Source organism: Fulmarus glacialis, unplaced genomic scaffold (assembly GCF_000690835.1).
Source record: "Fulmarus glacialis isolate BGI_N327 unplaced genomic scaffold, ASM69083v1 scaffold31280, whole genome shotgun sequence".
NCBI classification, from domain to species: domain Eukaryota; kingdom Metazoa; phylum Chordata; class Aves; order Procellariiformes; family Procellariidae; genus Fulmarus; species Fulmarus glacialis.
The window spans coordinates 44,377-60,085 of record NW_009190114.1 but is presented as its reverse complement, the minus strand read 5'-3'; the positions used below and the strand labels follow the sequence as shown (position 1 = coordinate 60,085).

The 15,709-nt window shown below is 36.1% G+C and overlaps 1 protein-coding gene across 2 annotated transcripts in view; it reads left to right on the top strand.

Annotated features, from left to right (window-relative positions):
- The window catches only part of PRKCZ (protein kinase C, zeta), a 70,401-nt gene that overhangs the window by 18,320 nt on the left and 36,372 nt on the right, over positions 1–15,709 (top strand). For both annotated transcript variants that reach the window (XM_009584588.1, XM_009584580.1), the window contains exon 5: positions 15,249–15,334. In XM_009584588.1, the coding sequence (XP_009582883.1) occupies positions 15,249–15,334 (86 nt within the window). The remainder of the gene's footprint in view (positions 1–15,248; positions 15,335–15,709) is intronic.

Below are 15,709 nucleotides of genomic sequence, written 5' to 3'. Positions count from 1 at the left end.
TTGCTACGGTAGTGTGGCCTGTAAATATTTTTCTAGCTCATAAGGCAGGTTTTTCCCTTCATTTGTTACTGTATTGGCAGCAGTGATTAGGTTATTCAGAGCACGTGAACCAATTTCATCCCCCAATGAAGAAAGGAACTATTGCGGCCATAGAGACTATTCTGAAGACGTAGATTGGATTGCACTGGATAATTAGGCAATTTTGAAACTGCTAGTAACCCTCTCCTGGTTTTTAGTAGTTGAACTGGCAGAGGGGAAAATTGTACTATTTTTAATAGAAGATATATTGTTGCTTAGGAATTGAAAATAGCTGTGTCATAGTTTCTCAAGAATACCTGAAATCTCTTCCTCTCTTAACTGTGTACCATGTTTCTTTCATACCTGGCATATTTGAAAAATATACATACAGATTATGAGACAGGGTAAGTTACTGAAAACAGAATTATAGTTAAGGTCTATTTTGCTTATAATCATTTAATGTTTTTAATTCTAAAATAATTTCAACATTTTTCTTAGCTATGAAACATCCAATGAAGAATAAAGATCTAGGCCTCCCTTTTGATAACTGAAGTGTGAAATTATAAAGCACACATCTGATTGTGGGGTATACCTTCCCTTTAAGGTACTGGATGTCTTAGCAGATGTTTGTATACCAATTTGTAAACTATAAACTAAAAATACAATGGAATAAGGAATGCTTGGGCTAGTTTTTAAGGTGTCGTAACAAATAGCCTGTGTTGTGGGGTTTTTTTATTCCACTCTTCCCCTCCCCCCCACCTTAGCTATTGCTCGGAATGTAGGAAATGCAGGAAAAATGTCACCTGGTTTTAGAAAACTTCTCTTGAATGTAATGTCTAGCTCCATCCCCCTGTGTTCTCTCTCATACTTCCAATCTATATACTTCTCTTAAGTTGGTAAATCCACTTTTGATATACAGGCATTTGGGGTAACTAAATTGGCAAGAAGATGATGAGGCTTTTTGTGTTATGTGTTCAAATTGGTGGACATCTGTGAACCTGTTAAATCTTTGCTAGACCTGTCTGTTTCAGTAGCTTGAAAGAGCTATTTAATGTGTAACCTCTTAAGTTATATGGTCAAGGTTAATTATATATTATTATACTTGGGATTCTGTGTAATACTTTTTAAAATTAGTTGCTCTATGCAAGTTAGTTTTTAATGTTTAACTGAGGCACAGAAATAGCAACAGAGGCCTGCAGGGCGGATAAATGGGCTCTTCAACATTTATCTCTTGGATTTTTGAGTTGCTGTGTGAGAAAAAAGATTTTGTGAGAGATTTCAGGTGTTGCTAATTTGAAATGGAGAGTACTTCAGAAGTGAAGCCTTGTAAGACTAAGTAGTGGTAGCAGTTGGCTAGCCACTGAAGACTTGCTGTCTGGGTGGTAAATAAATCTCCTGAAGTAAAAAAGCAAAAAGCGGCTAACTTCAGGCATGCTGAAAGGGTGGTTTTCAGAAGAGGCATGTGAGAGTCCCAATCATCACTGTCAGTGCAAGAGTTATGTTGAACAGACTGTGCAGTTCTGTCCTTAAACCACAGGGGGAAGGTAGTGACTTGGGCAGTGGAAAAATGAAAAACTGAGGTTCTCAGTACTGACTAGAAAGCACCTCATTTGTAATTCTGAAGTTCCATTACTAATTCTTCTGCATCTGTAAGTGCTTGTCCTTGAATTATTAGCTGGGGAAATATTTAAAAGGAAACCAGAAACTATTTGAAGGCAAAAGATTTTAGTATGGTCCTCTTTACTTTTACGATAACATGCTCATTCTAATAATAATAATGCTCTTATATGCTGCTTCCAGTAATTTAGGTTATCATCTACTGCGTTCTTCAGTAAAGCAGGTACAGATGCCCTGTGACTGGCGCAGGATTCCCTGTTCTTTAGATTGTCAACTCTGCTAAAAACTATTTTTACCCATAGGGATTGCAAAGAAAGGAAAACCTCAGGCAGGCAGTGATAAAACTGATACTGTAGAGCCTGAAACAATAGGTCTGGGATTGGAACTGATCCATTAATTTCAAGGTGCGAGCATTGTTTTTAACAATAGCACTACAAGCTATCTCAATGTTACTTTAAATTTGTTAGAAGTAATAGCTATCATAAAATGATTTTACAGAGCAGATCTCATATTATACACAGATAATAGAGAGCACAGTAGAAATCAAAACGTTTTTAGGTGGGAAGCAGTGTGTAAAGTTTGCAGATCTGGTATAATTATCTTCCTTTCCTCTGTGGGGTGAGTTGAAAGCCCACTTCCAAAAGCTGAAAGATAAATACCATCATTAATTTGAAAGATTTAAACATGCCTTCTTTAACATGTTAAAACAGTATAGCTTTCCATTAACAGACCAAATGAAAGGGCGGGTACATAAGACTGTATCATACACAGTTTTTTTTCCCATAAGGATGAGAAGCTCTAGGACGGAAGGTTGCTTTCTTGGGAAACAATTCTCTGCATCATAAAATAATTAACTAAGCTGGAAGACTTACTCAGTGCACTATTAGAATTCATGTATAATAATTGAATCCAGAATATAACAGGTATGATGAGTAACTCCAGAAACTACTCAGATTTTTTTTTATTTAGCTACTGTCACTAAATAATTATAAGTTTAATCATACTTTATATTGCTGCAAACTCTACTTCTTATGTTATACTTATGAAATGTATAAATGCTATATCCATATAGTGTATGAGGAAGTTTAGTTTAGAAGGAGTAGAAGTACAAATGGGAGGATCTCTGAGATTGAGTTCTGTGAATTGTGCTCAGTTTTTATCGTTCAATAAATAAAACTAAATTGTGACATAATAAGAATGGACATCGTGTGCACTTAATTTCAGCTTGCTTTCCTCCTAATACGAAGCAGAATAAGGTACTGTGAGGTACAGATGTGTCAAACCTGTCGGCCTGAAAAGCGATAGATCTGGAGAGTTAGTCCTGCTGCAAGGTAACAGTGTCCTCTGACGTACTGAGGTATTGCATACTTTTCTGGGTATAATATTAGGAGATGACTGATTAAGTTGGAAAGAATTCAGAGAAATACGCTCAAGAGTCTGATTTCCTAGGTAAGATAAAGTACGCCTAAACTGAGTTTCTGTCGTTCCAATACTGGAATAATGTAAACATTGGGAAGGGAAATGGAACTGTTTCAGAGTGGATCATAAGCTGGAGTAATGAAACCATGCTGTGAAGGAAAACAGCTTGACTCAGAAAATGTGTTCTAACACTGAGACTGTAGGAACCAAATAATGGCTTCAAGGGCATCGTGAAGGCCACCTTATAAAAGCTGTATGAATTTGAAATAAATGTTAAATCCATTTTTAATAGCTGGTGGATTTTTTGAACAGTTTTGCATTTTTAGTGATGATGTAATCAAATAGGTGTTGATGCCTACTAATTGAGGGCAAATCAAGTAATTTGATATGCACTGGAAATAACCTTAAGAAATAACATCAGTTTAATACAAATGGTAACAATCTAAAAAATAGGAACTCCATGCTTTCCATGAGAAGTAGGCATGAACAGCCCATGGTAAATGCATTGCTTAAGTTGGAGTTTAGCTAATTTTAATTTCAGTTTCATTCTAAGCACAGGTTCTGGAAACTTGGTAGTTCTGTGATTATCAGCTTCATCTTCAATAGCAGTTCGAAATGCAAATAGAATTGTACAGGTAACTATGAAATAAGGGGAAAATCAGGTGTACAAGATGGGCCACAGCCAAATCTATGGAAAGGTTTCAATGCAAGGAGAACAAGACTAGGAGTTCAACTTGGTAAAAGACAACTGATGAAATATGATACAATTAATTTAAAAATAATGTATGGCATGAATTAAGTGAAATTAGTTAACCATTTCCTACAGGACAAGAAGTGGGGCTCTTAAAATGAAGTCGTCTAAAACGTTTTCTAGGTGTCGCGAATGAGTGGTTTAGAGGCTGCTTAAAGAATCACCGTCAAAGGTATTGGCAAAAGGTGATTTTAATAGAAATTTATAAAACTGCGACTTAACAGAGTTCGATGGCAAAGTTCGCTCTATCACTTACTACATGGATGAAGCATACAAAGGAAACTCGAGTTAGAATTGAGATGGAATGATTTATACAGAGACTGAGGATGAAAAAAGGCAAAGGAGACCCTCCGTTGAGTCACAAGGTTCAGAGAAGACCCTCTTGCTTTCTAAACTCCTGAGGGAGCTTGGGTGCGGCTAGGTCCAATCTTAGTCTCAGACTTGGACAACAGTTTATGTCTAATACAAAAAAGTAAGGAGACCCTCCCGTTGAGTCATGAGATTTAGAGTAGACCCCCTTGCTTTCTAAACTCCTCATGGATCTTAGGTGTGGCTGGATCCACTCCTAGTCCCAGATTTGGTCAACAGTTTCTGTCTAAGGGATTATATATGTCTAGCAGCAGTCTAAGGTTCATTCACAGTTTTAAGATGGACCACAAGATTTTAGCAACACTTAATCACTGACTAACTTAATGTTTACAAAGTGAGTTAACAGAATTTACTACAATCACAACAGTGACTTAATTACAGATTATATGTATTATTGGTTACCTAAATCAATTCACACACACAGAGACAAAAATATATATATACACATGTAAATGTACAAAAGCCTGTTAAAATATATATACACATGTAAATGTACAAAAGGTATACCTGTTAAAAATTCCCCACAAGTCCAGTGAAATATTCATGTCAAATGTCTTGGCATTTCTCAACGGGCAAGGGGTTGAGCCTCAAGGAGTGTTTCAGCCCAGGTCCCATCGTCAGTCAGTGACGGTCCTCCAAATATCGCAAACTCGAGAGTTTGCGATCTCTGAGTGGCGTTCCATTCAGAGGGAGATGTTGGTTGCAGCCCGCTGCGGTCCAGGACAGCTCAAAGGATCTCACTTAGGACCGCTGTTTATGGGTTTGCAAGATGATTGGCTTTAGTAATCTGTGAACTTGCACGCTGGCCATAGTCCGAGGTGGTAGTGAGTAGAATTCTCAAGATTCCAGTAACAATGGTACCATTCCTCTCAAGCTATGACTTGGATAAGGGTGTCAGGGGATGACAGATTATCCCCGCTCTCATTCCCCATGTTGGCCAGGCAGTAGGAGTTCCTGGTATGGTCAGTGCTGTTTCCCACCTTAGCCATGCAAGAGTTCCTGGTTTTCCTCTGACTCTTTCGATAGACATGTTATAGCTTGCCATTTAAGATAAAAAAAAAAAAAGAGACTAAGTGAAAATTTGGTCTGACCAAGTTTTAACTGGTCACTTTTCAACAAACTGGATTTAGTTCCTTCTGATTGCTGTCTAGCTCAGTCACAAAAAGAACTGGAATTCTCACCCCTTTCAACTATCAATAGATGTGAATCATGTGTACTCAAAGGATTAACTTTCTCTAGAAAATGTGTGGTGTCAAATCTAGATTAAGATTCCCCAGCAAGTTTTAAATCATGCAGGCTACTGATAACATAAAGTAGAACCAGATTCCTGCAGGAAACTTAATTGGGTTGCTCCTCACTTCTTTGTTTGCCTTCTTCAGTAATTCCAGATTGTATAGAAGACAGAGGCTTTCTGTTACCAGGCTTTTATTTATGATAAAGTAGTGCTTCATGTATATACTAAGACATAAAGTTTATTTAAAAAAAAAAGTGGCCTGCAAAGTGGATGCAGATGTAGACTAGAAAAGATGGTTCTGCTTCAGTAATCTGGTCTTTGTTGCATTAAGTGCTTTCTAGATACAAATTATAAAGGTTTAGTTGAAACTGTAAAATTTTAAAGGTGAAAAATGAGTAATATGTGGATAAAAATATACCTAAATGAAGGTGCCAGTTCTATTAGTTCAGGTAAGTAGAATACTGCTCATGGGTCTCTGTTGCATAAATGGAGTTTAATACTAAAGAAATGCTTCATCTTCTGCTGAAGTAATTTTGCTACACATTGCTTAAATATTCAGAACTTAATTTTGATCTACTTCAGTACTAAGTTAGGTAAATTAAAGAATTAAATAATTTAAATAAATATTGGTTCAGTACTCTTTCAGCTTGATTAAAAAACGTTTTAATGCAGATCTTAATTCATGTTAATAGAACATTAAGTTCAGTTTTCATTGTAGTAAATCTTTTAATTAAAGTGGTTTTTATTTTGGGAGAATATATGATGCAGTCATCAAAAGAAGCCTTTTGGACTTTTATTAACAATGCAATGCGAGCTTGGTGTTGTGGTGTATGTAACCACTGTGGTTTTGTAAACAGAGGAGCCAACTACACATCATGAAAGGGTGTAAAGTTGCATAGAAAGCCAAGTTAGAGATGGGAAAATTTGAACTTTTTTTTTCCTAAACAAAAATGATAATCACCTTCAGAAATATGGATCTACCACCAGTTGTCTTCTGTCCCTTTTCATAAGATGTTCTTCTAAATTAGGGCAACAAATACAGCATTATTTTATCCTGTGTTTGGGACAGTCTTACAAAATTCATACATGTCAGCAAGAGACGCTGAGAAGGACATACAACAGACGTGATCACTGACATGCACAGAGATCCTCGTAATCAGGACATCTTCACTTCTGGAGTAGCATCCAGTAACTGAATATAGTGAGCATTTCTTGAGTAATACTTTGTGTGCTTTGCTATGTTATTTTCAAGTACGGCTGATAAATTTCACATAAAATCATAAAATTCTGGTCTTGGATTGCAAAATTAGGATCTCTATAGAAAAGCCATGACCCTTGCATAGAAAAATGTATTTGAGTTCTGAGTTACTTCTTCAACAAGGAGTAAGAAAAAGCCTTATGAAGCAATGAAGTGTCTTTTGAACACTGAAAGCATAAATACCTTCAGCCACTTCAAAATATTTTAAATGATACTATTTTTCCTATGTATCTGCCTTCTTAAATTCTTGGGGGTTTTAGTTAAGAAGAACTTAAAAATAATGCTCTCTCCTATTATTTTGTGCTGTAATGCTATCATACTTTGGCAATTAGTTCCAAAATAATTACCCTCCTTCCAAAGAAAATGAAGATCTAAGTTCATTAGTGTATGCTCGAAAGATTACAAAAACTTCTGTAGACCCTGTATATAGGTCAACGTATCATGTATACTTAAAACAAATCAACACTTTTCAGCAAACAACTGTCTTGATGCATGAATACCAAATTTGTTTTCACTTAGCTGATAAACACTTTTGCTTTGACTAGATAATAATATATGAGTAAACTCTGAGCTGTTAGTCACTGAGTCATATTCTTAACAGTTCTTAGTGATTGGTTAATAAATGGTTAGTCTCACAAGTAAAAAGAGAATTCAAATTCTGTGATTGACTTCACAGTTGGTGTTCTAGAATTCAGTATGGAAGTAAGTGGATCACCCAAACTTGCTACAATTTCTCCACCAGGTGACTGGGAGAATCCTACTCTTAGCCTAGTTTAATATCAGGTTTATCCATCTTCATAACATTGCAAGTGTATTCAACTGTTCAACTCTTACATGCACAGCAGTCTTTAATGAAAAGAAATAAATTGTTGAATGTAATGTAGATATATTAAATTGTGCGATCTTTCTTGGCGGAAGGTGATGTTCAGTTTTGCATGAGGTTCAAGTTATAACTAACTGTTCCTGTGCATTGCCCAACTTGTATGCAAGCTGAACAGATGGCCACTTTAGCCATGGGACTTAAAGCACTCAGCAGCCTAACCAAAACAATTGGAGTTCTTATACTTGATGTTAAGGCAATCTGGGTCAATTAAAAATGTGGATTTTGCTATATCTTATGAGATTTTTTTTTTAAGGCTTTCATTTATTTTTTGGTTGACAGAAACATGCCAAGTTATGTAATGCATTTGTTTACCATGATTGTTGGAGGGTTATGCTTCCATTACAATTTTCAAGAAATACTTCTGTAAACTGTTTGCTACTAAATGTTTAGATACCTCTTTTAAAGTAGCAGTTAGTTCTTTTCTTTTGCTCAAGAGATATTAAGTCAAATCCTTGGATGTCTCCTGTTCGTTTGATAGCTAAAGTAACTATCTTGCTTGTTATTCTGGTAGGATGCATCGCTGTCTTCCACTCCGTGTGCCTCTGAGGTGCATGTCTGAGGCCTCATCTACGATATTTTTCCCTCCCTCAACAGTCCCTCTGTTGATCACAAGTAAAGGGAACTTTGAAGTACAACTTAACTATTGTCTAAACATTTTATTTCTTGTATTTCTGTCAATATAAGGTGGTGGTATGTTTTTTTGTTTGTAAGTGAAAGCCTGTATTTTTAAAAATAGTTTTTAGATCTTTGTTTCTTAATTTTCTCATGTATTTTGAATGGAATCAGTATTTTTAATGACAAGGCAATCCAGATTTTCTAATTGCCATTTGTAATAAGCTTTTTAACTTGGAGACCAAGAAAGAGCGTAAAGCATTAACAGGTGTGATTGATCTAAAGGGGCATACAGCACCAGTGCAGCAGAGACTTTTTCAAAATGAGATGTTAGCTCTGTTTTTATTGGATGGCATTGTCTTTGTAAATGTGACTTACCATCTTGCAATGGCATGGAGCCATTTTAACAGAAGGATACGAATATGAGCAACCAAGAGATCATGCATGAGAAAACAGTGTATATGGAGGACAGGTTTTCCACCTAGCAGTCCTGAAGTGGGAGTCAGTTGACCCTGTTCTAAGTCAGTGGGGAATAAGATATTCCAACAGTATTCTAGTTGCGTTGCCATAAATGCTGGGTAAATATTACTGTTCTGTGAGATACAGTTTTATTTCCTTGTTGGTTCTCTGCTGATGCTACATGTAGTACACTTCCTTTGTTATTATTGCTGTCTTAATTGTGCTTGGTGTTTTTTTCCCTGTAGAGGTTGATCTGACTTTGTAGTTAATTTTAGTGTCTGTTGAAAAAGAAAAGAATGGGGATACAGTTCCCCAACTGCTAATCAGTTTTAAATTAAATAAAAAATAAAATGCTATCTTCTGACCATTTTAATAACTGCAAGAGGTGAAAGCACTTAATACCTATATATTGTTAAGGAAACTCTCTTCCTTTTCTAACTTCTGAAAAGGAATGGCAATTGTACATAGCAGCTTATTGATAAAAAGAACCAGTTAACATCCCATACAATGTATGTCTGTTACATGCTTCAGAAAGCAGTTTTATTGTTTCCATTGAACGCCGTAGCAGATAGTGAAACATAAGTGAAACAACACACTATCAAAGTTCTTTAGAATTTGCTTTTATATGTTATCTTTTTATCTAATTCAGAGTCGATCTGAAATACCAATATCAATTTTCTACTTGTAATTCATGAGTTGGTTTTGAAAGAATGCTCACTTGTCTGCTCAGCAAAAACATTAAAAGAACAAAACAAAAACTGGGCATTCTCGTGCTGTCCAGCTGGCAGGCAATGTAATTGGCCTGTAAACAAGTTGCATTAATCTTTGAGAAGTGATTTGCAGGAATAGCAAATTATCTCTGTGCTTAGTATAGTAAAAGATTTCATTATAGTTTGATCACATAAAAGCAGACTTTGGAATTGCATTTGTAAATCCAAATGCAGAGGAAATAATTTTTTTGTGGCCATCTTACTGCCATTCATTAGTGTAAACCACACTTTTCAGACAACTGGTGAATTCTTTTCCATATTCTGGAAAATACAAGCTTTTCTAAACTTTCAGATAGAAAAATAGTATTTTGGGCTTGGGGGGCAGGTTGGGCGTGTCTTTTAAATTGTTTTTCTTCACCAGTGCTGGGGAAGTGTGTTGTCTTTTGAAAAACAATTGTGCTTTCTTCTATATCTCCCTGCTTTACCAAGTTACATTTTCAAAGGCAAGGTCCACATCCTTTCTGCTAAGATCTGAGGAGGTCATTATTGAATTCGGAGAGTATCTTCTGTAGATGAGTTAATTTGGAATGAACACTGAACAACAAACAAATTGCTCATCCATTTATAGCCACAGTTAATTTTTTTTGTGCATTTAATTTTTTACTTAAGTTTTCTTCTGCAGTATTTTTTAAAGGATGAAAAAAAAACCAATCCTAGAGAATGTCTTTGAAAAAACAATATTAAATATATTTACAAGGTTCATTGTGCATTACTGTTAGTTGATGTAGTTGCACAGCTTGACAACAGAGGGAAGAATTGCACAACAGCAACAGTCAGTTGTTTCACACTGCTTTTTGCGTAGAGACAGCTGGTTAATTTTTTTTCAGGCATTCAGTTTGAGTGTTTTTATTTCCCTTGTAATCTTAACTTGAAAAACAATCTCTTTTTCTCCAGTTTTCCAGATAAAGTTCAGTACATTCATTGTAATTAGAATATATATTTGTGTTCCCGAATAAAAATTTGTTAGCCTTGTTAGCAGCTTAAAATATCTTTTGAGTTTTCCTCTAAACTTGTTCACATACAAAATGAATATTCAAAAAAATTATTTTTTTTGTTAGGCAAAGGCTTGTCTTTAATATCCATCAGAGAGGAAAGATTACTTTGTTTAATTAGGGGTATGATATGTCCTTCAGCCTTCAAGCAGCTAACTTGAAGTCCTTAATGAGTTAATTGATGTGTACTGTAAAAATAAATGAAAAAGTAGCCCTTTTCATTAAACACAGTAATTAATACTCATGCTTTTGTGATGGCATTCCTTTTTCTAGGTGGCTGGGATCAATCATGGCTGTAAAAACTTGTTTTAGTTTTTGGTTGTCAAGAATCACGGAATCCCTTACTTGTTTTATTCTAAACGTTGTAGAAACACATACCAAAACATTTTGTTTCAGGTTCCAAAGTATCCTTTTCCCATATGAAGTGTAGGGGTGAAATGCATACTAAGATTAGAGCTTTGTTCACGCATCACACAGAACACTGACAATAAATCGTTTGTTTCTTATTTCAAGATATATACTTACTGCCATTTTAAGAATCTGTTTATTATTCAGCATGGTTTCTTTGGTGTAGTGTGGCTCTAGTTAGGGTTTTTGAAGCTGATAACACTTCAAAATAATGATATTAAAAACCCAAACTCCTTTTTATAATCTGCCATTATCCTTAACTGAATTTTTAGGGAGGATTTCCTCTTTCATGAGTGCATTACTAAATACATAGAATACACATTTTAGTCCAGTTCTGTAGATTATTCTAAGCAGGTTGCCCAGAATCATGTCCAGATGGCTTTTGAATATCTCTACAGCCTCTCTGGGCAACCTGCCCCAGTGCTCAGTCACCCTCACTGTGAAGAAATGTTTCCTGATGTTCAGATGGAACCTCCTGTGTTTCAGTTTGTGCCCATTGCCTTTTGTCCTGTCACTGGGCACCACTGAAAACAGTCTGACTGGGTCTCAATTATACCTTCCCTTCAGGTATTTGTATACATTGATGAGATGTCTCTGAGCCTTCTCTTCTCTAGACTAAAAGTCCCAGCTCTCTCAGCCTTCCCTCATGTGAGAGATGCTCCAGTCCCTTGACCATCTTCGTGGCCCTTCTCTGGACTCTCTCCAGTAGCGCCATGCCTCTCTTGTACTGGGGAGCCCACAACTGGACACAGCACTCCAGATGTGGCCTCACCAGTGCTGAGTAGAGGGGAAGGATCACATCCCTTGACCTGCTGGCAATGCTCCTCCTAAGGCAGCCCAGGACACAGACAGCTGCCTTTGCTGGCTCGTGTTCAACTTTGTGCCCACCAGGCCCACCAGGTCCTTTTCTTCAAAGCTGCTTTCCAGCTGGTCGGCCCCTAGCATACGCTGGTGCATGGGGTTATTTCTCCCTGCGTGCAGCACTTTGCGTTTCCCTTTGAACTTCGTGAGGTTCCTGCGTGCTCGGTTCTCCAGAGGTTGAGGTCTCTCTGGCAGCACAACTGTGTGGTGTATCAGCCACTCCTCCCAGTTTTGTATTGTCAGCGAACCTGCTGAGGGTATGCGCTGCCCCATCCAGATCACTAATGAGGATGTTGGACAGGATTGGAGCCAGTGTTGTCCCCTCGGGTACAGCAATAGCCACTGGACTCCAACTAGACTTTGTGCCACTGACTGATTACGGATTGCAAAAATGAATACTATTATTGATAGTACTAAGAACATATTATTCCATCATGTAAACTTAATCTTGCTGTGTAATAATAATAATAATAATAGAACTTGTGATACAAAGGCGTGTCTTACAATGATCTCTGTTTTCTCATTTTTTACCTTGGTCCCTTTTAGAGTCGGGGAATAGGAATTGATTTGCCTTAGACCCTGCACTGAATCAGTGGCAGTCATAGCGGTAAATTGTAGGGGTTCCTACTTTTTGAAGCTACGCTATATTAAGTTCAGTTTTTGTTAAGACTGTTGCCTCCCAAGTGTATGATAGAAAACCCTGACTTTGATTTAATATTTATCATTAATTAGGGAAGTGACTTGCTCCTTTATTTACAGATTTCATCAGCACAAGCTGCTCGTTAACTTATCATTCACTTAATATTCCTCATGTCAGTGATAAGTTAATGTGCAGAACACAGATGTATTAGGTTGCCTCCATATGGTGCTTTGTCTAATGAATCAATTAGCTATTTTGGAAAAAATCCTTGTGAAGTTTTTTTTTCTCTTGGTGAAAAGTCATCCTACAAATGGTGGAACAGTTTTTCATTGATGTTTCTGTTTGAGCATATTTTTAGGCAAAAACTTTGCAATAGTTTTGCAATAGGTTCTCATTTAAATTTTCGTTGCACTTAGGAAAAGCAGGGGTTTTTTGTTTGCTGTAAAGTTTATATTTGGCAGATTTTGAAGAGCTATTTGAGTCAAATAAACATATCAAGTGATACATCTCTATTCTAGTAACTGTATCTTTGCCACTTCTATGGCATGCAGTCTTTCAGCTTCTTTGAGAAGTTTTTTTCTTCCCCAAATTGTTAACAATTCATTTAATAGTGCAATGTCTGTTTCAAATGCTTGCAAAGTAAACATTTGCACATGCAAATAGAGTAACATGAATCTTTGCAGATTTGGCACTGTAGATTTGTGGAGTCACAGAAACTTCAGTACTTCTACAGGCCTTGCTTTTGAAAGACAAAAATAGAGGATCGAAAATCAGACCCAGTATTACAATCAGTGTTCACACATTGTGTTTCAGTAGCCTGTGATTTTGGCTTGCGCAATATTAAGTTAAAATGATTTTTCAACGAAGAAACTATTTACTATTGCATTATCTTTTGATAGTGAAAATGTTTGGGTTTTTTAATTAAAAAAAAAAAAAAAGACTTCATCTCTGATAAGGTGTGGCTATTTAAAACTTAACTGTTTAAAACTTGAAAGAAACATTAAAGATGAAAACTTAAGGTGGTTTTGCATTAACTTCTGAGGACTATAAACTTACAGTTTAATACCTTGTCAGAATGTAGCAATATTTATCAATCAAGTCTATCAGAGTTTTTATATTAAATATTCTTTGCTGATGATCATTTCACTTGTATTATACTGATTAAAGGACAGCTTTAACAGATAACATAATATTGGAATCTCAGTTTAAAAACAAACAAAACACCCAACACAACCCTCCTCCCCTTCCTGACTGAGATTCTTATGGAGAAGTTGCAGCTTTTCTAAAAGAGAAAAACACTGCTTTCTAAAAGAAAGCAATATGACAGGCCCAGGTAAGGTGACAGGGAAGAAGCAAGGGTCACTTCATATTGGCCAATACAATTGCGTATTATGAAACTGAGTTGTTTTGGTTGGCAGAACCAGTGTACCTGGGTACCAAATATAGCATATATGTAGCCACTGACAAGATATCATAAAAGTGTATATTTTAATGTTGTCTTCTCAGATGGAGTTATTTATACTTCCTATGCTGTTTAGTTCTCCATTCCCTATGAAACTGCTGTACTTGGTAATTTTTCTGTTTGAAGTAGATGAAATATATTTTGTACAAGCTGCCAACTGTGTTAACTTGCATTATAACTAGTATAAATAATTTTTTTTTAAAAAGGTATACAGTTAAAACTTTGTATTGAAAATCTTACTCATCATGTTGCTGAAGATAGCTTTAAAATAATGGAATTGAAATAAGAATTATTCTAGTTTTTCACATTTCTTTTTCAAGTAAGAGGATGTTATAACACCCATAAAAACACTGTAAAATACTTTTCCTGGAAATATTTAAGGGGATGTATCAGACTTGTCTTACTGTCTAAAATATGCTTGTTAACTTTAAATATTACAGTAAACTTTGAGAACTCCTGAATTTGAATCTCTGAGTAGGTATAATTAGAACTAATTATTCAACAATGAATATCTTGCCAAATCTAACTTTTTAAAATTTTTGAGCCTCCTAATAGCAGGAGTATATTGTCAGTTTTAACTTTACTGCTGAATCTTTTGCTTAACTCACCCCCGTTATGCTTAACTTTTCCCCCTGTACTCCCCACTCCACCCAGTACCGCTTGTATTGCCTGCTATGGAAAGCTCATGATCCTGGTTATGTGGCAGGGGTTGGCTGTGTCACCGTTACAGCTGTGTGCTGCTCTAAATAGGACCAGTGTTGCACAACACATTTTTCAACACTTAGTATTAAATATCAAATTCTCTAATTAGCTAGTCACACAAAAATTGCACATATGTATGTGAAAAGTGACAACTAAAGTAATTTGGAGTAGATGCTAGGTGCTGTCTTGTATGGCCTATTGGAAAGTCTGGCTTAAACAGATTAAATGATTTCTTGTTGTTATGTTTAGAATATATTAGAAATAATTGCAGACCTGCACTTTAACTGTTTCCCTAACAGAAGAAATATTTTGGTAATGTTTAATGGCAAAATAAAAACAAGGTCAAATAATGTAACTCTCAAGACTTGTAACATCTTTAATATTGCCTATCTAAAGCATTATTAGCACCGAACATCCTTTACATGTTTACATATGAAGGTGACGTGGTGAGATCAGCATTGTGATTCTACCAGAGGAAGCTGTTTCTTTAACAGTTATCTGTCCCTCTCACCTGAGCTTGAACAGCAAGCAGCCAAGGAACTGTAACAAGATTATGATCATGTGAGGAAAAAGACAGGGAGAGAGAAAAGGGAGAGGCAGTGGTGAAAGCACATCCTGCAGAAGCTGTCATTTACGGCTGCCTTTAAAAAAAAAAAAATCAGCAGGGATTTTAGCTGTGCGTTGATATTTAGAAAAGCAAGATTGTTTTAAGTCACAACTTGCTTAACATAGTGTGTCTAGTATTGCCGTGCTACCATGCTGCTTCTTTACACCTTTTTAATTTCTTTCTTAGAATCAATCTACCGACGTGGAGCCAGAAGATGGAGGAAGCTGTACCGAGTGAATGGGCATTTGTTTCAAGCCAAACGTTTTAACAGAGTGAGTACTGTTGCATAAAATGTTCGGTTTTGGTAATGTTCTGTGGTAATTGTTTTCTCAGTCTGTGCTTTTTCTGTATTTGAGTGTTGAAAAGAAAGGAAAAGCAAGATGCTTATTCATGTGACTTCTCAGTCTATGCAGTGTTATTCAGGTAATAACAATCAGAAAAACTTGAAAGTCTTTAAATCTGGGATGGAGTTAATAATATATGATTGGCAATTACTTATTTTTAAACTCTTAAAAAAATGGTTTGGTGACTATTTGAACTGATGCATGCTTAGATCAGCTTTTCTCCTCTCCACTCTTTATGTGATTTTGATTGCTTGTTAGCATAATCTTTTACCTTCATTACTTTTTGTCATTCTTAAAGATTAG